We start from the raw sequence: 24,337 nt of genomic DNA, 5'->3' as shown, positions 1-24,337 counted from the left end.
ACAAAAAATGCTAAAAAGGAAGGAGTACTCTTGAGCTCATTATATGAGGCCACCATTACCCTGATATCAAAAACTGGGCAAAGACATTACAAAAAAGGAAAACCATAGACCGGTATCTTTCATGAACATCAGTGTAAAAGATATGATCAAAATCTAACAAAATCCAACAATATAGAAAAGGGATCATTCATCATGAAATAAAGGAATGCAACATTGCTTTAACATTAGAAAATCGAACGATGTGGGGCGCCTGGGTGGCTCAGTCGGTTAAGCAGCCGACTTCGGCTCAGGTCATGATCTTGCTGTCCGTGAGTTCGAGCCCTGCATCGGGCTCTGTGCTGACAGCTCGGAGCCTGGAGCCTGCTTCCGATTCTGTGTCTCCCTCTCTCTGACCCTCCCCCGTTCATGCTCTGTCTCTCTCTGTCTCAAAAATAAATAAACGTTAAAAAAAAATTTTTAAAGAAAATCGAACGATGTATTTAATCACGTTAACAAACTAAACATGAAAAACCATATGATTAACTCATTATATACAGATAAAATAGTTGATAAGACTATCATTGATTCCTGATAAAAAGCTGTCATATAACTAATAGTAAAGGGAACATTCTGAAAGTGATAAGGGGCACATCTGAAAAATTTACAGTCATCAGAGTTGATCATGAAAAACTGAGCATTTACCTCCTACGATCAGGAAGATGTCAAGGATGTCCAGTCCTATCATGTCTATTTAACATTGTATCGGAGAGTCTAAGCAGCACCATAAGGCAAGAGAAAGAAAATAAAAAGCAGATAATATGACTGTCTATGTATAAAATCCAATGGAATCTAGAAAAAGAAAACTAATAGTGATGTGATTTTTAGCAAGATTGGAGGATACAAGATTAATATGCAAAATGCAATTGTCATTTATTAGCATCAAAAATCAGGTATTGGAATAAAAACACTAAGATAACATCCAAAAATGAAATCTTTAGGCATAAATTTGACAAAAGATGTGAAAAATCTATACATCGAATACTGCAGAACATTCCTAAAATAAATTAAATAAAAACTGAATAAGTGGATCAACATACAACGTCCATGTATCGGGAGACTAAATGTTGTTAAGACGTAGTCATCTTTACATTGATTTGTAGATTCATGGCAGTCCCAATTAAAATCCCATCATACTATTTTGTAGCAGTTGACAAACTGATGGGCAAATTTATATGGATATGCAAAATACTTAGAATAGTCAGAACACGAAATTAGTCACAGAAAAACAAATATCATGACTTCACTCATGTGGAATTTAAGAGACAAAACAGATGAACAGAAGGGAAAGGAAGCAAAAAGAATATAAAAACAGGGAGGGGGACAAAACAGAAGAGACTCTTAAATATAGAGAACGAACAGAGGGTTGCTGGAGGAGTTGTGGGTGGGGGATGGGCTAAATGGGTAAGAGGCACTGAGGAGTCTATTCCTGAAATCATTATTGCACTATAATGTAGCTAACTTTGATGTAAACTTAAAAAAAATTTTAAAAATGGTTCAAATAACTTTGAAAATGAGTAACATAGTTGGAAGATTAACACCACCCAATCTGAAGATTAATCAAAAATCTTAAAATCAAAAGGTACAAACTTCCAGTTATAAAATAAGTAAGTCATGGGGATATAATGTACAACATGTACTAAAATTAATAATACTATATTGCTTATTTGAAAGTCACTAAGAGAGTATATCTTAAACTTTTCATCTCTTGGGGTACCTGGGTGACTCAGTTGGTTAAGTGTCTAACTCTTGATTTCAGCTCAGGTCATGAGATCCAACCCTGCGTTGGGCTCTGTGCTGGGAGTGGAACCTACTTAAGATTCTTTCTCTGTCTCCACCTTCCCCTCCCCAAATGTCTCTCTCTCTTTCCTTCTCAAAAACAAAGTCCTCATCACAAGAAAAAAAAAAAAATGTAACTGTATAGTGATGGATTTAATTAGATTTGTTGTGGTGATCATTTTGTAATATATACAAATACCAAATCATGTTGTACACCTGAAACTAATATAATGTTAGAGGTCAATTATACCTTAATAAAAACAATTAAAAAAAAGACTTAATTATAAAGCTGCAATAAACAAGGCAGTATATTATTGGAATCATCAGATCAAGCAAAGAAATTCAAAGTCCAGACCTCTATCAATATCTGAGTTTTGACAAGGTGGGAAGACAAAGTAGCACAGGAAGGTATGATTCTGGGTGCTGAAAAATTGGACTACTTACAGATATGAAACAAGAACTTAATAAACTAGACTTTATCAAAATGTAAAACTTGTGTTCTGTTAAAGGAATGAAAAGATAGGCCATAGACCAGATGAAAATATTTGCAAAGCATGTATCTGTTAACTTATGAATATACAGAATATATAAAGTGCTCTCTTGGGGCACCTGGGTGGCTCAGTTTGTTAAGCATCTGACTCTTTTTTTTTTTAGGTTTTTTTTTAAATTTTATTTTTAATTTTTTTAAATTTACATCCAAATTAGTTAGCATATAGTGCAACAATGATTTCAGGAGTAGATTCCTTAGTGCCCCTTAACCATTTAGACCACCCATCTCCAACAACCCCTCCAGTAACCCTCAGTTTGTTCTCCATATTTATGAGTCTCTTCTGTTTTGTCCCCCTCCCTGTTTTTATATTATTTTTGTTTCCCTTCCCTTATGTTCATCTGTTTTGTCTCTTAAAGTCCTCATATGACTGAAGTCCTGATGATTTGTGTCTTTCTCTGACTGACTAATTTCACTTAGCATAATACCCTCCAGTTCCATCCACATAGTTGCAAATGGCAAGATTTCATTCTTTTTGATTGCCACATAATACTCCATGATATATATATGCCACATTTTCTTTATCCATTTATCCATCAATGGACATTTGGGCTCTTTCCATACTTTGGCTACTGTTGATAATGCTGCTATAAACATGGGGGTGCATGTGTCCCTTCAAAACAGCACACCCGTGTCCCTTGGATAAATGCCTACTAGTGCAATTGCTGGGTCGTAGGGTAGTTCTATTTTTAGTTTTTTGAGGAGCCTCCATACTGTTTTCCAGAGTGGCTGCACCAGCTTGCATTCCCACCAACAATGCAAAAGACATCCTCTTTCTCCGCATCCTCATCAACATCTGTTGTTGCCTGAGTTGTTAATGTTAGCCATTCTGACAGGTGTAAGGTGGTATCTCATTGTGGTTTTGATTTGTATTTCCCTGATGATGAGTGACATTGATCATTTTTTCATGTGTTGGTTGGCCGTCTGGATGTCTTCTTTGGAGAAGTGTCTATTCATGTCTTTGGCCCATTTCTTCACTGGATTATTTGTCTTTTGGGTGTTGAGGTTGATAAGTTCTTTATAGATTTTGGATACTAACCCTTTATCTGATATGTCATTTGCAAATATCTTCTCCCGTTCTGTGGTTGCCTTTGAGTTTCGCTGATTGTTTCCTTCGCTATGCAGAAGCTTTTTATTTTGATGAGGTCCCAGTAGTTCATTTTTGCTTTTGTTTCCCTTGCCTCCGGAGACGTGTTGAGTAAGAAGTTGCTGTGGCCAAGATCAAAGAGATTTTTGCCTGCTTTCTCCTCGAGGATTTTGATGGCTTCCTGTCTTGCATTGAGGTCCTTTGTCCACTTTGAGTTTATTTTTGTGTATGGTGTAAGAAAGTGGTCCAGGTTCATTCTTCTGCATGTCACTGTCCAGTTTTCCCTGCACCACTTGCTGAAGAGACTGTCTTTATTCCATTGGATATTCTTTCCTGCTTTGTCAAAGATTAGTTGGCCATATGTTTGTGGGTCCATTTCTGGGTTCTCTATTCTGTTCCATTGGTCTGAGTGTCTGTTCTCGTGCCAGTACCATACTGTCTTGATGATTACAGCTTTGTAGTATAGCTTGAAGTCTGGGATTGTGATGCCTCTGGCTTTGGTTTTCTTTTTCAAGATTGCTTTGGCTATTCAGGGTCTTTTCTGGTTCCATACAAATTTTAGGATTATTTGTTCTAGCTCTGTAAAGAATGCTGGTGTTATTTTGGTCAGGATTGCATTGAATATGTAGATTGCTTTGGGTAGTATTGACATTTTAACAATATTTGTTCTTCCTATCCAGGAGCATGGAATCTTTTTCCATTTTATTTTTTTGTGTCTTCTTCAATTTCTTTGATAAGCTTTCTATAGTTTCAGCGTAAAGATTTTTCACCTACTTGGTTAGATTTATTCCTAAGTATTTTATGGTTTTTTGTGCAACTGTAAATGGGATTGATTCCTTGACTTCTCTTTCTGTCGCTTCATTTTTGGAGTATGGGCATCCAACCAATTTCTGTGCATTGATTTTATATCCTGCAACTTTGCTGAATTCATGAATCAATTCTAGCAGTTTTTTGGTGGCATATTTTGGGTTTTCCATATAGACAATCATGTCATCTGTGAAGGGTGGAAGTTTGATCTCCTCCTGGCCTATTTGGATGCCTTTTATTTCTTTGTGTTGTCTGATTGAAGAGGCTAAGACTTCCAATACTATGTTGAATAACAGTGGTGAGAGTGGACATCCCTGTCTTGTTCCTGACCTTGGGGGGAAAGCTGTCAGTTTTTCCCCATTGAGGATGATATTAGCATTGGGTCATTCATATATGGCTTTTATGATCTCGAGGTATGCTCCTTCTATCCCTAGTTTCTTGAGGGATTTTATCAAGAAAGGATGCTATATTTTGTCAAATGCTTTCTCTGCATCTATGGAGAGGGTCATATTGTTCTTGTCCTTTCTTTCAGTGATGTGATGAATCACATTAATTGTTTTGTGGATATTGAACCAGCCCTGCATCCCAGGTATAAATCCCACTTGGTCGTAGTGAATAAGTTTTTTAATGTATTGCTGGAGCCAGCTGGCTAATATCTTGTTGAGGATTTTTGTATCCATGTTCATCAGGGAAATTGGTCTCTAGTTCTCCTTTTTAGTGGGGTCTCTGTCTGGTTTTGGAATCATGGTAATGTTGGCTTCATAGAAAAAGTTTGGAAGTTTTCCTTCCATTTCTATTTTTTGGAACAGCTTCAAGAGAATAGGTGTTAACTTTTCCTTAAGTGTTTGGTAGAATTCCCCTGGAAAGCCATCTAGCCTTGGACTCTTTTTTTTGGCAGATTTTTTATTACTAACTTGATTTCCTTATTGGTTTTGGGTCTGTCCAAATTTTCTATTTCTTCCTGTTGCAGTCTTGGTAGTGTATATGTTTCTAGGAATTTGTCCATTTCTTCCAGATTGTCCATTTTATTGGCATATAATTGCTCATAATATTCTCTTATTATTGTTTTTATTTCTGCTGTGTTGGTTGTGATCTCTCCTCTTTCATTCTTGATTTTATTTATTTGGGTCCTTTACTTTTTCTTTTTGATCAAACTGGCTAGTGGTTTATCAATTTTGTTAATTCTTTCAAAGAACCAGCTTCTGGTTTCATTGATCTGTTCTACTGGTTTTTTTGGTGTTGATAGCATTAATTTCTGCTCTAATCTTTATTATTTCCTGTCTTCTGCTGGTTTTGGGTTTAATTTGCTGTTCTCTTTCCAGCTCCTTAAGGCATAAGTTTAGGTTGTGTATCTGAGATCTTTCTTCCTTTTTTAGGAAGGCCTGGATTGCTATATAGTTTCCTCTTATGACCACCTTTGCTGCATCCCAGAGGTTTTGGATTGTGCTGTTATCATTTTCATTGACTTCCATATACTTTTTAATTTCCTCTTTAACTTCTTGGTTATCCCATTCATTCTTTAGTAGGATGTTCTTCAGTCTTCAAGTATTTGTTACCTTTCCAAATTTTTTCTTGTGGTTGATTTTGAGTTTCAAAGCGTTGTGGTCAGAAAATATGCATGGTATGATCTCGGTCTTTTTGTATTTACTTAGGGCTGATTTGTGTCCCAGTATATGGTCTATTCTGGAGAACGTTCCATGTGTACTGGAGAAGAATGTATATTCTGCTGCTTTAGGATGAAATGTTCTGAATATATCTGTTAAGTCCATCTGGTCCAGTGTGTCATTCAAAGCCATTGTTTCCTTGTTGGTTTTTTGATTAGATGATCTGTCCGTTGCTGTGAGTGGGGTGTTGAAGTCTCCTATTATTATGGTATTACTATCGATGAGTTTCTTTATGTTTGTGATTAATTGATTTATATATTTGGGTGCCCCAAATTTGGCCCATAAATGTTTATAATTGTTAGGTCTTCTTGGTGGATAGACACCTTGATTATGATATAATGTGCTTCTGCATCTCTTGATACAGTCTTTATTTTAAAGTCTAGATTGTCTGATATAAGTGTGGCTACTCTGGCTTTCTTTTGTTGACCATTAGCATGATAGATGGTTCTCCATCCCCTTATTTTCAATCTGAAGGTGTCTTTAGGTCTAAAGTGGGTCTCCTGTAAACAGCGTATAGATGGACCTTGTTTTCTTATCCATTCTGTTACCCTAGGTCTTTTGATTGGAGCATTGAGTCCAATGACGTTTAGAATGAATACTGAAAGATATGAATTTATTGCCATTATCATGCTTGTAGAGTTGGAGTTTCTGGTGGTGTTCTCTGGTCCTTCCTAATCTTTGTTGCTTTTGAGATATATATATATATATATTTTTTTTTTTTTCATATTTTCCCCCTTCAGAGAGTCCCCATTAAAATTTCTTGCAGGGCTGGGTTAGTGGTGACAAACTCCTTTAATTTTTGTTTGTCTGGGAAACTTTTGATCTCTCCTTCTATTTTGAATGACAGCCTTGCTGGCTAAAGAATTCTTGGCTGCATATTTTTCTGATTCAGCACATTGAATATATCCTGCCACTCCTTTCTGGCCTGCCAAGTTTCTGTGGATAGGTCTGCTGCAAACCTGATCTATCTTCCCTTGTAGGTTAGGGACTTTTTTTCCTGTGCTGCTTTCATGATTCTCTCCTTGCCTAAGTATTTTGTGAATTTGACTATGATATGCCTTGTTGATGGTCGGTTTTTGTTGAATCTAATGGGAGTCCTCTGTGCTTCCTGGGTTTTGATGTCTGTATCTTTCCCCAGGTTAGGAAAGTTCTCCTCTCTGATTTGATCACATAACCTTTCTACCCCTATTTCTCTCTCTTCCACTTCTGGGACCCTTATGATTCTGATGTTGTTCCTTTTTAATGAGTCACTGATTTCCCTAATTCTTAAATCGTGCTCTTTTGCCTTAATCTCCCTCTTTTTTTTTTCTGCTTCTGTATTCTCTGTAAGTTTGTCCTCTATATCGCTGATTCTCTGTTCTGCTTTGTCCATCCTTGCTGCCGTTGCATCCATCCGTGATTGCAGCTCAGTTATAGCATTTTTAATTTTGTTCTGGCTATTTTTTACTTCTTTTATCTCTGCAGAAAGGGATTCTAATCTATTTTCGACTCCAGCTAGTATTCTTATTATTGTGATTCTAAATTCTGGTGCAGACATCTTGCTTGTATCTGTGTTGGTTAAATCCCTGGTTGTCGTTTCTTCATGCTCTTTCTTTTGGGGTGAATTCCTTCGTTTTGTCATTTTGAAGGGAGAAAATGAATTAATGAGGTAGAAAAATTGAAATTAAAAAATATTAAAATTAAAAAATATTAAAATTAAAAAATCAAACACACACACACACACACACACACACACACACAAATCAAATAAATGATGCTAGACCTTAGGTGTGTTTTGGTCTGGGTGTTGAAAGTGGTTTGACAGATAGAGAAAAAAAAGGGGGGGGGGAGAAAAAAAGGAAATCATTGGAGAATTTGAAAAAAAGGAATACACTGAGGCAGACTGAAATGAGATGATGGGAGTAAAATAGAATTTGAAAAAATATACATAAAAGTAAAGAATATAGTAGAAACAATTAAAGAAAAATATTTTTAATAAAAATTAAAAATAGATAATAATTTTTTTCTTTTTCTGTATTCAAGAAAAAGAAAAGAAACAAAAAAGATAAAAAAGATAAAAAAGACAAAAAGGAAATCGTTTGAAAATCTAAAAAGTGAATACACTGTAGTAGACTAAAATAAATTGACAGAAGTAAAGTAGAATTTGAAAAAAATTACATAAAAGCAAAAAATATAGTAAAAAAATTAAAGAAAAATATTTTTAAAGAAATTGAGAGTAAAAATTAAGTTTTTCTCTTTCTGTATTTGAGAAAAAGAAGAGAAATGAAAAAGAGAAAAGAGAAACAGAAAGAAAAAAAGGAAATTGTTTGAAAATTTGAAAGAGTGACTACACTGAAGTAGACTAAAATAAAATGACAGAAGTAAAATAGAATTTGAAAAAATTTACACAAAAGTAAAAAATATAGTAATAAAAATTAAGGAAAAATATTTTTAATAAAAATTGAAAATAAAAATGAATTTTTTCTCTTTCTGTATTCAAGAAAATGAAAAGAAGTGTAAAAGAGAAAAAAAGAAAGAAAGAAAATTGAATAGATGGACCTGCTAACAGATTGAAGTACGACTGAAATTACTTGGTTTTCCCCTAGAAGTCAGTCTATGTAGCACTTTAGAGTCCATAAACTAAGCCGGCGGTGAGACTTGTGTTCCTGAAGAGCCAAGTTGGCCCAGTTGGGCGGGGCTCATTGTAATGGCTCTGCTCTCCACTAGATGGCGTTGCTAGCCTCCTGGGGTGGATTGTTGCTGTGCTCATAGGTGCATACGTGCATGCGCAGGAGTGGTGAAAATGGTGCCACCCAGCTACCCAGTCTGTTCTCCCAGGTCAGCAATTGTGCACCCGTTGTCTGTCTTCATCTTTCGTCCACTCCATGCTTTTTCACTCTCCGTGACCAGGCCCCAGGCAGTACCTCTCTCCCGAGTTTTGTCTCAGATGTGGCTGTTTTCCCTGGCCCCTTGTGAAGGACTGCAGCTTTGACCTGTTCCGCCCCTCTGCAGGAGGGTCTCATCAACCAATGGCCAAATGAGCAATGGCTGACTGTTGGCTGCTCCCAGGAACGCTTGCTGGACCCTGCTGCTGCTGGTGCCCCAGACTGCGGCCAGACACCAGCCGCCCCAGAAAAAGTTCGCGAGATAGTGTAGCAGCAGCGTTTCAGGGATTGTGGAAAATTACAACACACATCTGGCACCAGGCTTCACCCTCAACGACCTTGCCCCAGCACCAGCAAATGTGGCGGCCTTCAGGGGTCTGCTGGGACCAGGTGTCTTCAACAGTCTCTACCAAATGTCCTTCCAGCAGTGGAACCGCTTTTCCCTATGTGGCCCGAGAACCTCCCGGACCCCACTCTGTTCTTGGGCATTCGCCCTTCACACCAGAGCACCACCAGGTATCGAGCTGCGGGGTTTAGCCTTTGTGCTCCCTTTGTTTACAGTCTTAATGGAATTTAAACCCTCTCCTTTGTCCTTTCTCCTTTCTCCCTTTTTAGTTTAGTCCCTGTAGCTATTTCTAATTTTCCACTTTCCCTCCAGCTGCATTTGGAGAGGGGTGCCTTTCCCATATTCTCCCCCCGCCCCAGTCTGCGTCCTCTCCACCCACAAAAGCGGCTCCCTACCCTCTGCAGCCTCTCCCCAAATTCACCTCTCTGCACCGCGTACCTGCTGAATTCTGTGGTTCAGATTGTGCAGATTGTTGTGTTAATCCTCCAATCAGTTTTCTAGGTACGCAGGATGGTTTAGTGTTGTTCTGGCTATATTTCATGGACGCGAGACACCTTTTTTTAATTTTTAAAAATGTTTATTTATTTTTGAAGGAGAGACTGAACATGAGCAGGGGAGGGACAGAGAGAGAGGGAGACACAAAATCCGAAGTGGCTCCAGGCTCTGAGCTGTCAGCACAGAGCCTGATGTGGGGCTTGAACTCGCAAGCCATGAGATCATGACCTGAGCTGAGGTCGGTCCTTTAACCAACTGAGCCACCCAGGCACCCCAAGCATTGACTCTCAATTTCAGCTCAGGTCATGATATCACGGTTTGTGAGCTTGAGCCCGCCAAGTTGGGCTCTGTGCTGACAGTGCAGAACCTGCTTGGGTTTGTCCCCTCTCTCTCTGCCCCTTCCCTCACCCGTGTGTGTGCATGCTCTTTCTCTCTCTCTTTCTCTCTCTCAAAACTAAATAAACATTTTTTTTAAAAGAAGAGCTCTCAAAAATCACTGTCAAGAAAATGAAAACAACCCAGTTAAATAAAACCCAAGTCCTAGCCAGAATAATGTAAGTCCTTTTGTCCTTACAAGAAAAAACTGAACAAATTGAAGATCAGTCCTCTTCTTGACTCATCAGAGAACTGAGGTTTGTAGGGCAAACCAATATCCCAAAATCTGGAGAGAGGCAAATTCAGAGACTCACAACCAGGATCTACTCACACTGAATAGAAGCTATTGGAGCTGTAAACTGATAGGAACTTTTAAATGGAATTTGGATGAATTTTTGGAGGCAGAAGGTGTAATAAGAATGAGAAACTCCTGGGCCCCTAGTCATGGGTGTGGCTTTCAACAAAATAATCACAAGGCATGCCAAAAGGCAAATGAAACAGTCTGAGGAGACAAAACAAGCATCAGAACAAGATTCACCTATGGCAAAGATTTCAGAATTGCTAGACAGGGGATTTAAAATAACTGTGATTAATATACTAAGGGCTCTAGTAGAAAAAGTAGCTAACATGCAAGAACAGATGGGCAATGAAAGCAGAGAAGTGGAATCTCTAAGAAATGATCAAAAAAGAAATGCTAGAAATCAAAACTACTCTAACAGACATAAAGAATGCTTTGATGGGCTCAGTTGTAGACTGGACATGCCAAGAAAAGAATCAGTAAACTTGATAATATGCCAGGAGAAGCTTCTTAAATTGAAATGCAAAGAAATAAACAAGAAGGGGGTTTGGGGAAACCCTCCAGAACATCCAAGAACCATAAGACATTTTCAAAAGGTACATCACAGTCGCAACTGGAATTCCAAGAAAAGGGAGAAACAGGGCAGGAGAAATAATGGCTGAAACTTTCCAAAATTAGTGACTGACACCAAACTGTCGAGAACTTCAAGTAGGATAAATACCAAAAATGGTCAAAAGATCTGAATGGACACTTCACCACAGAAGAAATAAGCACATGAGCAGATACTCAGCATAAGTGGTTATTAGGGAAGTTCAAATGAAAACTGTAAGAAGATTCTATTACACACCTGCTAAAGTGGCTGAAATTAGAAAGCCTGCTGACCATACCAGATATTGGTGAGGATGTGTTGCTGGTGGGAATGCAAAATGGTTCACTCTGAAAATAGTTTGGCAGTGTCTTAAATGTACCTATTATATGGTGCGGCCACTCTATGTCTACATATTTACCTAAAAGAAAAGGAAATACATATTAAAATAAAGACTTGTATATGCATGTTCATGGAAGCTTTATTTTCTTACAATTCTAGTGGCTGAAAATCTGAGATCAGAGTGCCAGCCAGCATGGTTGGATTTGGTGAGAACTCTCTTCTTGGCTTTCAGACAGCCCCTTCCCCCCCCTTGTATCCTCACACAGTGGAGAGAGAGAGAGAGCAAACTGCCTCTGGTATCTCTTTTCATAAGGCTACCCATTCCATCATGAGGACCTTATCCTGATGATGACCTCATCTAAACCTAATTACTTCCCAAAGGCCCCATCTCTAAATACTATTACAATAGGGTTTGGGGTTTCAATATATAAATTTGGGGCAACACAGTTCAGCCCATAGCAAATGGTTACTGGTGGTTGGAGGGGAGGGGAGAGGAAAGAGAGGGAGGGAAGGGTCATGAGGAAATTTCAGGGTAGCGAATGTGTTCATTGATTGTGGTGATGGTTTCATAGGCATATACATATGTCAAAGCTTATCAAATTATATACCTTAAATATGTGAGGTCTGTTATATTCAAGTATTCTTAAAGCTGTGTTTAGAAAAACAAATCTATTGGGAATACAAATAAATGCAATAAAACTGTCAAGGAAAGGAAGTCAAGGGAATGATAAGCCCAGCACACGGGGTGAAGTTTCCATTAGGTCGGAGCAGGAAAAGGGATGGGTTAATAGATGTACTGTGTGCTTAAATATAGGTTACTATCAAGGCCATAATTTTTGTTTTGGGTAGTGGATTTGCATATGCCTAGCTTATTATGGAAAACAATTTTTTAAAGTTGGACCATGCTTGGATCAATATTGAGATTGTGTCACAAGCCATGAATTATGGTGTAACCAATTTGTGCATTTGAAGTTTATTCATAGGGAAAAAAGAGAGATTTCAAACAATATTGATTTCTGATTTAAATTTAAAATTTAAATTTTAAATTCCCCACACTTAAAAAAAATTTTTTTTCGTTGTTTCAAGTTGTTATTTAAATCCCAGTCAGTTAACGTATAGTGAAATATTAGTTTCAGGAGTAGAATTTAGTGGTTCATCACTTACGTAAAAAATTTTTCTTATAGGTAACATTTTATCAACAAACTTATGTGCAAGGTGAACAAAGTGGAAGATAATTGTCCTACAAGTGGAGTATGTTAACCAAATGGTGGCAGCATTGAGCAAGCAGTGATTTTTAAAAAGGCTAATGGTTTATACTGCAAGCTGAGTAAATTACTTTGATATGATTTACATATTAGTAGGATGGGTTGATCCCTGTAGCCATGTATGTCTTTTCCTATTCATTCCCAGGTGGAAGCCCTCCGGAGGTCCCTGAGATCTATAGAATTCCCTCTTTTTGAGCAATTGCTGTCATAAGTAGGTTATATGATGTAACTTGAAGACACTCAGAGTATCTTCAAAATCCAGAATTTCTTGGAACAAGAGTAATTACTTCTTGTACTTTTTACCTTTTTCTTTTTCCTTTACCCTGATGTCCTCATCTATTTTTGAGCGCATTCAGCACTGGTAAAGAATTTACCAAAATCAAAAGACCCTTTGAAACATCCGAATATTTCTTTGTCAAAAGCCTTTGAAAAGATCTGCTTATATGATTGCTCTCTGGCCCTTTTCATTCATTTACCAGTTCAAACAGCATTTCTCCAATCTGCACATAACTCAGTGCCGGGCACCAGGGGTAAGAGGTAGTTAGGAAACAGTGGAGACGAACTGTCCTTGAGAAGTTGGCAGGCAAGGGCCCCAAAACACATCTCTTCTTTTCCCTGTGTGTAAGAGAAGCTCATTAGAATAGACCTGCTTGCTCATCTGAGTGTCTTCCTCCATGGAATATACACTGCTTCGAGGGCAGTATGGCATATTAGACAGAAGTCACTGTGTCTAGCGCCTAGGAAGCTGAGGGCTTAATAAACCAGGGTGTCTTCAATACCACTAGTGAAGAGTAAGGCAACGTTTGGATCTGCATGTACTCTTCAGGTCACTCAAGAGAATTATGAGGGGCAAACGTAGCAACTTTTGTGTTATTTGTAGGTTCCCACTCCATTACATTTTTGTTCACAGCCGGTGAAGTAAGCCTTCCCAGCAATGTCCTGTGCAGTTTCTGTGGCTATAGGATAAAGAGGCTAAGGAAGGGTGGAGGGCCAGATCCACCCCTTTCTGGCCTCGACAACACCTCCTACTCCACCTCCAAGCTCTACTAATTCCCAAATTTGGGGGTGGAGTAGCACAGCGAGATTAGACTCACTTCCCATTCCTTTTTTGTCCCCTCACTCCTCAGTGATGAAACAACTCTTAAACGATGTTGGGCAAGTAAGTGGTAAGCACCTGATAAGTATTTTCTGTCTCGAAACCTTGATGTGGAACCCAAAGGGTGTAATTTAAATATTACTTATTGGCTTGAGAACAGGAAACACCGCTTCCAAAAGTATCTCTCTTATTTACTCCTACAAAATAATTAACTCCTTAAGAGACTATAGCCAAATAATTTGATTAGGCAGACATTTATTCCATTAGAAAGAAGGCTCCAGAGGGTAAGAATTGTGTCTCTTTGGTTCACTGTGTTTCATGAATCTTCAGAACAGTACCAGGCACATGGTGGATGCACAGTAAATATTTACTGAATGAATAAATGAGTGAATTTTCAAGGGCCTTATATTTATGTTCAGAGTGTGGACTTGAACCTATGAGCATAAAGCTTTGCCTGAAATTTCTAATTTTTCAAGTCCTAAAAGGAAAACATCAACAAAAACAAACATGAATCTTTGACTTCAAATTTATATTTGAAGATATAAAATGCCAGATACATAACAACGTAGATGTAAACATACTGACAAAGATTTTAATGATTTTAATTGGTTTTTCATTATATATATATATGTATATATATATATATAATTATTTATTTTGAGAGAGACAGAGAGACGTGCAAGTGGGGGAAGGGCAGAGAGAGAGGGAGAGAGAATCCCAAGCAGGCTGTCAGCGCAGAGCCCAACGCAGGGCTCAGACTCACAAACCGTGAGATCATGACCTGAGCCGAGATCAAGAGTCAGACTGAGCTACCCAGGCGCCCCTCATTATATTTTTAAAGGATGGATGTCAGAGGTTGCAGAAGAATCCTTATGGCAGCATGTTCTAATTGTTCCTAGTTGTCCACTGGTTTGGTTTAGTCTCTTCATCTGTAATTCAGGGCTAATAGTCATGGATTCAACAAGTATTGAGTCCCTCCTCTTCTGGGTACTGTTCTTTGTGCTAGGAATACAGTAGAAAAAAAAAAAAAGAAAGACAAAACTTTCTGTCCTTGTGGAGTAGCAGGAGAAACAGACAATAAAAAGTAAACATAATAAATATGCATCCATATTTATTAGAAGTTAATGTGCTATGAGGAAAAAAAAAAGTAGAGCATGGTAAAGAGGATCAAGATGTTGGGGGCCAGGTTGGATGTTTGTTGTTTCAACATTTTATTATGAAAAATTTTCAAACATACGGAAGAGTTGAAAGAATGGCACATGCACACCCAGATGGTCCCAACCTAGATTCCGTAACCGTTAACATGTTGCTATTTTGCTTTGTCACATGTCTGTCCATTTATTCATTCATCACTCCATCTTGTTTTTGAAACATTTACAGGTAGGAACACACACGTATCCCTAAAACTTCAGGGTGCATATCATTCACTGCAGATCAATATTTGTTTTTATGTGAAATTTATATTGCCTTGAAGCACACACATCATAAGTGTACTATTTCGTAAGTTTATTTTATTTTATTTTATTTTTATTTTTATTTATTTATTTTTTTTTTAATTTTTTTTTCAACGTTTATTTATTTTTGGGACAGAGAGAGACAGAGCATGAACGGGGGAGGGGCAGAGAGAGAGGGAGACACAGAATCGGAAACAGGCTCCAGGCTCTGAGCCATCAGCCCAGAGCCTGACGCGGGGCTCGAACTCCCGGACCGCGAGATCGTGACCTGGCTGAAGTCGGACGCTTAACCGACTGTGCCACCCAGGCGCCCCTATTTCATAAGTTTAAAAAAAAATGTGAATTCTCTTGTAACTTAAACCCCTATCAGAATATAGAATGTTTTTTATCACTTGAGAGAGTTTTCTCTGATTCCTTCCCAGTCAACCCTGTCCTTACCTTCATCCTCACCCTCTGGGATCCACTGGTCTGTGTTTTTCACATGCATATTGCCCATGTGAATACCTTCCTTTGTAAAATGCCTGTTTATATATTTTGCTCATTTTTAAAAACTGAGTTATTTATCTTTTCATGATTTAGTTTTGAGAGTTCTTTCTGTACCTGGATATGAGTTCTTTGTCAGGTATGTATTTTGCAGATATTTTCCCCCAGCCTTTGGCTTGGTATTTATTTTGTTAATGTTGTGTTTTAAGAGGCATAACATTTTAATTTTTCTGAAGCCTAATGGATCAGTTTTTTTTTTCTTTTGTACTTTATGCTTTTGTATTCTAAGAAAAACTTTGCCTGTACCTGGCACACAAATTAAAGTTTTCACCCAGAAACTATTCGGTTTTGGCTTCTATGTTTAGATTTATAATCCATTTGTAATTCATTTTTCTATATGGTATGAAGTAGGGATTGTGGTTCACTTTTTCCCCTCATACAGCTAACAAGTTGTTCAAGTAGCTTTTACTGAAAAGTTTTTACTTTCTCCATTGAATTGCTTTGGCATCTTTGTAAAAAATCATATGACTATATAAATGTGAATCTGAAGCTGGGCTCTTTATTCTGTTCCGTTGATGTATTTGTCTGTCCCTACACCAGTGCCGCACTGTCCTGACCACTGTAGCTTTGTAGCAAGTCTTGAAGTCAGGGATCGTAAGTCTCCTAACTTCATTCACTTTTAAGATTGCTTTGGATATTCCTGTGCATAGTCATATGGATTCAAGGAGCAGTCAACCTTTACCACAAGTTCTCATAGAGTTATGATTGAGATTACATGGAACGTACGGATCAATTTGGAAGAACTGACATCTTAACACTAGTGAGTTTTCCAGTCCGTGAACACAACATACCTTCCGCTTATTTAGGTCATCTGTCAACAGTGTTTTATAGTTCTCATGATAGGTGTCACCCTCAAATTTAAAAAATTTACTCCTAAGTATTTTATGATTTGTAAACTACTGTAAGCAGTATTTTTGAAATTTCATGTTCAAATAGTTGCTGCTTGTATACAGAAATACCATTGATTTTTTGGTATCAATTTTGACTTTGCACTCTCTGGCCTTGCTAAATCCACTTTATTAGTTATTGTGTTTTGTTGTATTGTAAATTCTTTAAGATATTCTACATAGATAACCGTGCCATCTGTGACTGGAGCATTTTAATTCTTCTTTTCTAATCTTAGGCCTCTTTTTTCTTTTCCTTATATTATTACACTTGCCAGGATCTCCTATAAAACACTGGAAAGAAGTGGTGGGAGTGGACACCCTTGTGTTCTTGTCTTGGGGAGGGGAGGGAGATCCAATATTTCATTATTAAGTATAATATTTGCTGTAAGGTTTTGTGTTTTTATAAATGCCTGTCACACTGAGGACTTTAAGCTTTTTTGTTTTGCCTTTGCTGAACCACAGCTGCAATTTGTGTTTAGTTCTCTTAGCCTTGGTTGGGCTTCTTGGAGTTTTTCCTCCTGTTTTTATTGTTCAGGAGTCAGAGATTTGAGCAGAATTTATAGATATATTTTGAGTCTCCGCTCTGTGGCTTTCTCCTCTTCTGGTTATATCCCTTCAATTTTAAGCTGCTCTGGTAGCCACAAACTTTGTGCTTTGATTCCTTAAGCAGGCAAGACTGCAGATTATTATCCAAATTCTAGCTGTCCTTTGAATTCTTTGAGTGGCGTCCCTTTCTTTCAGAGGCCCACTCTCCTCCAAATCTGCCTGCTTCTAGTGACTCTCCAGGGTTTTCCAGATGGATCATTTTAAATAGTAGTTGTTTAAAAAAGTTTTATTGAGGTATCATTGGTATGTAACATTCTATGAGTTTCAGGTATATAACACAATGCTTCGATATGTGTACATATTGCAAAATGATCACCACAGTAAGTCTGGTTAACGTCTGTCACCGTATGTAGTTACAAAATATTTTTTCGTGTCATGAGAACTTGCGAGATCTATTCTCTTGGCAACTTTCAAATATGAAATACAATATTATTAACTATGGTGATCATGCTGTATATTACACCAGCAAGGTACAGTGCACGATGGTGTACATTACAACTATAGATCATTGTTTTTTTACATGTGTTTTCCAGTGTTTACAGTTATTGTCTGTGAGAAGTTTGGTCCAAGATAAACAACTTCACCATCCTCAGAAGCGGAGCCTTCTTTAAATAATGTGGTCAGAATAGTCCTTACATATAACATAGAATTTATGGAAAGATTTGAAAGAAGGGGGGGTTTTGGCCAAAGGGACTGTTTGTTTTGAAGCCTCCAGGCAGACAGAAGAACTATAACCAATGTGGGAAATGCCTGATATATTTGGAGAATAGCAAGAAATGCAGAGTGACACCAAAAGAATAAGACAAGGGAAGAGTAACCAGTATAAGATCAGACAGACAACTAGAGTTTTGGAGCAGTACACATCATGCGGGGTCTTGGAAAGAAGACTCCTGTGATACGATGTGCATTTCAGAAGTGTAATCATGTTGCTAATCTGTGAATAGATTGTATGGATGCAAATGTAGAAGCAGGGAATTAATCGGGACGCTGTCATAAGAATTCACAGGCGAATTAATGGCCACTCAAACCAGACTAGTATCAGTGGACACGGCGAGACTAATGAGGTGCTAGATACATTATAAAGGAATATTCAACAGATTTTCCAATGGAGTGGATGTTGACTGTGAGTCAAAATGACTCCATACTTTTTTTGGCAAGCAGTTCAGAAGGATGGAATTGCCATCAACTGAGTGGAGAAAGCTATGGGTGAATTGGTTTAATAAGACAAGGTCTGTGCCCTTTAAGGCTCACATTCATAAGCCAGAGAGATAATTAATAACTAACGTTATCAACTAACTGAAATAATGTACTTTTTCTTTTAAGTTTATTTCTTTCATTTGAGAGAGACAGCACATGTAAGCAGGGGAGGGGCTGAGAGAAAGGGAGGGAGAGAATCCCAAGGAGGCTTCTCACTGTCAGTGTAGAGCCTGATGTGGGTGGGGCTCTATCTCATGAACCACGAGATCATTACCCGAGCCAAAATCAGGAGTGGGGCACTTAACTGACCAAGCCACCCAGGCGCCCCATGCAGTAAGTACTGTTTATAGCAGCTTTGTGGGAGAGCAGAGGAGGAAAATGTGTCATTTCAATTTGTGATGAAGGAACAGGTGGCAATCGATCAATGTGTTGTTAGGAATGACTAGGGTGGGAAAGAATAGGGAGGAAGGAATTAGTTATGGAAAGGTCATCATGCATTTTACGAACAATAGCACAAAAATGCAAAAGTTAATGCTAAGGGCTTGGGAATGGGACACTGCTTAGTGTGACTAGAGAAGAAGAAGTCATAATGGTGGTTGGGAAAGAGATGGAGTGCTTGGAGAGGAGGCTTTAGGAAGAAGATATAACCAGGTCGAGGAAGGGATTATTTACTATGCTAATGAGCTTACATTTAGCCAACAGGCATTGAGGCAGTGGAAGGAGGTATTTTTAAATAGACATGTAAAAATCCTTGGATGGAAAGTAAACCAATAATTTGTTCTTCTTTTTTTTTCCTGTTCATTGTCCAAAGGCAATTAAATGCTAAATACATATAAACCCATACACGTATATGGACACACATACATACAACCCAACACACAGTGTTGTGGTTCTAGAGACCGGTCTCTCAAGGCAGTCCCTGAGCTGTTCTATTGTAATGTTATGGTTATAATTTGAGGACTTTTTTTTTTTCCTGGCATGATTTAATTACCTCATGATTGTAAATAGAGGTGAAGCACAGAGTGAATAATACCAGTTTTCCTATTCATTTGGGTAGGATTTTAAGTGGCTAGTGTCAAAAATGTTTTACAACCATTGTGAAAAAATTGATGCTATTGAATCTTATGATTGTTTCTTCAAGTCATGGCTCCAAGGGAGAAACTTTAGGGGACTTTAAGTAGCAGTCAGTCAAAAACATGAAATCTATTTCCCTTACTCCTATAAGGAAAGAAAGTATTGGTTGTAAAATACCTGATGCTTTTCTACATATGTTTAGGCACGTATTAGTTAACTTAGGAATAGTGTTGTATTTGGAGGCCTAGAAGAAACAGTGCATTCCTTGGGATACGTTAGGGTTATCAAATGTCTTGATTAGAAGGGATGGGGGGTCCCTTCTGATTTTAATTTTTTTAAATAATGTTTTAATGTTTATTTATTTTTGAGAGACAGAGAGGGATACAGAGAGAGAGGAAGTGGCAGAAAAAAAATGGAGACACAGAATCCAAAGCAGGCTCTAGGCAGTGAGTTGTCAGCACAGAGCCCTATGCGGGGCTTGAACCCAAGAGCTGTGAGATCATGACCTGAGCTGACGTCAGATTCTTAACTGACTGAGCTACCCAGGAGCCCCTGATTTTAATATTTACTTTTACTTCTTACTTTTCAAAATGAGATGATGATTGCCATCTTCTATCTCTTTTGCTTGGTTTATTACTCTTACTATGTTATTTTCCTTCCAAATGGAAAATCAAAATGGTATTTTGGATATCAGTGTGCTAGTTCTTCAGAGAAAGGAGGTGTGTGTGTGTGTGTGTGTGTGTGTGTGTGTGTGTGTGTGTGTGTGATTTGTTTTTTATTATGTCATTTGGGAGGAAGTTAGGCATTCATGATGTTATGATTATTTTAGCAGCAACAAGTCCTTTTAATCTGTAATGCTAGAAATATTTAATAGAGGCCTATTGTATAAGTGTCTTATATGGGGAAAACATAGATTTAAACCATACGTAGGTAAACTTATTGAGGCAAAGACTTAGGGCCTGTTTCCAGATCTCATTGGCATTGTTTTAAAATAAAACTTGTGAAATACCAGTTTTTTCCCCTTCACCAGGCCAGCCACTTCTGGCCCTGTAATCACATACACTCTTATGATTGGTTCATTATAACCACCAGTCAAAAGCATTTTGACTTACTATTTTGGTGGAAAGAAAAAGGAATTGAGTAAGAATTTTACACCTTTCCTGGTACTGAATCATAATATAGGTCTTCAGATTTCATTTTCCAGACCTCCAAATAACTGACCATTTTAAAATTAAGACCGATTTGGGGCACCTGGGTGGCTCAGTCGGTTAAGCGGCCGACTTCAGCTCAGGTCACGATCTCACGGTCCGTAAGTTCGAGCCCCGCGTCGGGCTCTGGGCTGATGGCTCGGAGCCTGGAGCCTGCTTCTGATTCTGTGTCTCCCTCTCTCTCTGCCCCTCCCCCATTCATGCTCTGTATCTCTCTCTGTCTCAAAAATAAATAAAAAACGTTAAAAAAATAAAATTAAGACCAATTTTATTTGCTTTTCAGACCACGTGGATGAGCGAACAGTATGCAATGGAATTGCCCCTGAAAAAGATGTAGATGGATTTCATATTATCAATATTGGAAGACTGTGCCTTGACCAGAATTCTCTCATACCTGCCACTGCCAGTGCTGTTTGGGAAATAATCAAAAGAACAGGTTGGTAATTTGTGGTCTATAGGATGGGGGTGCTAAATGCCAAGCTGAACACATGTACATTGCCTTGCTGGGAACATCTCCATCCTACTGAGTAAAAGAAAATGATCAGCTATAAAACTTCGGTGTACAGAAACTTATAAAGTGACAAAAATAAAAAAAAAAATCTAAAATAAATAAAAGGAGAGATATGTGCCAGGTTATAGGTAATTGTTGTTGCCCCTTTTGGGCATGAATTTTTCAACTAGTAGGTTTGTCTCCCTGCTTTTAAATTGTAAACTTAATGTATTTTGGTGGACACTTTCCAAAATGAGTTCTGTGTGTCCTTACTTTTAGAAACAAAATTTGATGAACATATATGCGCCATCTCTAATGCCCTATGGTTTTACTATAGTCATTTGCATTTGAATTTGTGCTCTAAATACAGCGATACTCTCTTGGGCCCTTGAGGTGTATAGAGATATTTACCGCTATGTTAAGCAAGACCAAATTGCCCTTATGTTTTTAATTGCCCCACCTCTATCTCTGTCCCTTCCATTTCTGACAGCATCTTCTCCTTTCTAACCTACTATTTAACCTGAAAATTTCCAAGAGAAAGCAGATCCTAGAACCACCCTCTTAGGACATTAGTACTTGTGAAAACTTTAATTCTAACTGCTTCATTGTATTTATGAAGAAACCATACCCAAGGAGGTAGAGTGCATTGTATCTGCAGGTTGTATCTTTCATCCTTTCCGGGTCCCTGAAAGTTCAGCAGCTCTCTAGGGGGTAAAGTGCATGAACTTTGTAAAAAATATGCTTTTTCCCACCTCATTTTGTTCCAGATTCACTGAAAGTCTGATTGCCAGTTAAGCTTGCCATTGTTGTACTTTGCTTACTTCATAATTAGTAGTTAATATAGAGTAAGTCTTTGCATGTCTAAATCTTCACGTGAATGTCTGTGTTTAAAAGTAATTTAATGGCAACTTGAAAATGTAGTTTTTTAATGAGGGCAATTACAGAGGAAGTGACAAATCCGAGAAGCATAAAAAGAATATTTATAAATAATGAATATGGGCGCATTATAGACAAGCCACACAGTAATTCAAATTTAATTAGAAGTTTTTAAAGAATGTTTCAGTTGGCTGTTCACATGCTTAATTTGCTTCTTGTTGTTGATTCTTCATTTAAATCAAATTCTGTGTTTTAAGGGATTGAAACATTTGGGAAAAATGTGGTTGTAGCTGGAAGATCCAAGAATGTAGGGATGCCCATTGCCATGCTTTTACACACTGATGGAGAGCACGAACGGCCAGGAGGTAGGTAGGACCTTGGAGATTCTGTGTACTCTTATAATTTTCTTCATTCTTAAAATCATCAAGTAAGGATGTTTGAAAATGTGATTTGGCATATTTGTGGGTTTATGCAGATAAAATCTCCCCTTATTCTTCATCCAGTGACATGAGCACCTTGAAAGTGAATAAAAGAATTGCTAGACATATATGGCCCCTTTGTTCCTATTACTACTATTATTTTGGCCTTATATACTTTCTTTAAATAATTGATAATATAAACATTAAGAAAAGTGGAAAGCCACTAAATACATAACAATCACATGCTGATAGCCTTCTGCTGCCTCACGCGTGTGCGTGCACACACACACACACACACACACACACACACACACACAGTCTGCATCTTTAGGGTTCAATGTACAAATATATAGATTATTTCTCATTGTTAACCTTGGTGAATTCCACTTTCTTGACCTTAAATTTTTAAAGATTTCTTTTAAGATCTTTGTTGTCATAAGGCATATGAAATAATTTTTTAAGCCACAATGCCCTATGGAAAAAGAAGCCCAGTGATATTGTATCATTTATCTAAAATGATGATTGATGAGATTTTTGAATATTACTTTTCCTTCCTGGGCCTAAGCATTTAAATATCGCCACAAATCAAAATGTGTATCGGGATCATAGTAAATTAGGGCCTGATAATGACTCCAGGTAAGTTTAAAACCCTTGGTTTCAAGAAACTCTTGGAAAGGCCAAATCTAGTAGTGTGAACATCATTTTTGTGGTGAACGCCTACAATTCTAGTGTTACTATTCACTTGTAACTTAATCTGCTAGTGCTTATCCATCTGTCTCTTAGGTATAATAAAGATACTGATTCATATTGGCCTTTATGCAATTGTTTCTATGTTAAACAAGGTAAACCAATCAGAAGTTTTTACCTAGGTATACCATTTTTGTTGGAAAATTTTGAGTCTGTGTCAGTACATGGAGTTTTTTTCTTCCTTTTCATCACTTTATTTTCCAATCTCATCAATAACATAACAATCAGCATTATGTTTTTCCACGACTCGTATGGTACTTTCTAATAAACTGTCTTATTTCGTTCTCAGTAATTTTGGCATATATTAATAGTATTTGCATTTTGCAGCTAAAAGAAATGAGCTTTAGAGACTTCAGGTGACCTGCCCAAGGCCACTCAAGAAGTAGTGAATCTGGAGCAGGGAGCTGGGAGCTGGGTGCTGTCCGGGTTTGAGAGGATGTACTTGGAGTCAGATCCCTCTCCTGCCATATGCTCTGTATCCTTGGATGAGACATTTAATCCATGCAAGTCTCCACTTTTCACATCTGTAAAGTGCAAATAATATTAATATCTCTTTCACTGGGTTATTGTGAATTTTAGATGAGGTAAGAATGGAAAGCTCTAATTACATTGCCTGACACTTTGGGATCAAATCTAGTCTTTGTTGTACTAATCTGTATAAACATAGAATTTATAAAGTCTATAAAGTATTGATTAGAAATATGACATCATAATACTCCAAATCATATAGTTCATTGCATTTTTTTCTCTTAGATATCAATATATTACATGCTGCTTTCTGGATAAATTTCCATTTTGAATTACTTATTTGTCTATAAAATTAAGTCTATGAAAATCAATTTATCCCTTCTTTATGCAATTTTAAATTGGACATCAGTATGTCCTAGTACATACTAACTTCATAAATATTTTATACTTTGTGTTTTAAAATATTCTCACTTGAATGCATGTTAAAAATTGAATAAAAGTGGAATTGGTTATAATACCGGTTATTTACAAGCCAGGTAGTTAAATTTACATTTCTCATAGCAGCACCTAGGTGCCGTTATAATTACAGTATCCAAAAACTAATAAATTGTATTAAAAATGATGTTGGGCAGTTTGCAACATGGGTGTTGTTTAATCTCATGCATATTTAATAGGAGTATGGTGACATATATGATTAATATAATGAATTGTTGAGAGCTGCTTACTGAAGATTTGGAGTCTGTGGGAAAGTTAATATTTCAAACGTCCCTGTCTGTTAGAG

General features: G+C 37.5%; 1 protein-coding gene across 1 annotated transcript in view; it reads left to right on the top strand.

The window, feature by feature from the left end:
- MTHFD2L (methylenetetrahydrofolate dehydrogenase (NADP+ dependent) 2 like) overlaps nucleotides 1-24,337 on the top strand; it is a 145,878-nt gene that overhangs the window by 28,899 nt on the left and 92,642 nt on the right. Inside the window, exons 4-5 of the mRNA XM_047857558.1 lie at nucleotides 20,840-20,992; nucleotides 22,180-22,287. Of these exons, the coding sequence (XP_047713514.1) occupies nucleotides 20,840-20,992; nucleotides 22,180-22,287 (261 nt within the window). The remainder of the gene's footprint in view (nucleotides 1-20,839; nucleotides 20,993-22,179; nucleotides 22,288-24,337) is intronic.

Source organism: Prionailurus viverrinus, chromosome B1, assembly GCF_022837055.1.
Source record: "Prionailurus viverrinus isolate Anna chromosome B1, UM_Priviv_1.0, whole genome shotgun sequence".
Classification (NCBI taxonomy): domain Eukaryota; kingdom Metazoa; phylum Chordata; class Mammalia; order Carnivora; family Felidae; genus Prionailurus; species Prionailurus viverrinus.
Note: the sequence above shows the minus strand (reverse complement) of the source record. Positions and strands in the feature narration are given on the sequence as shown.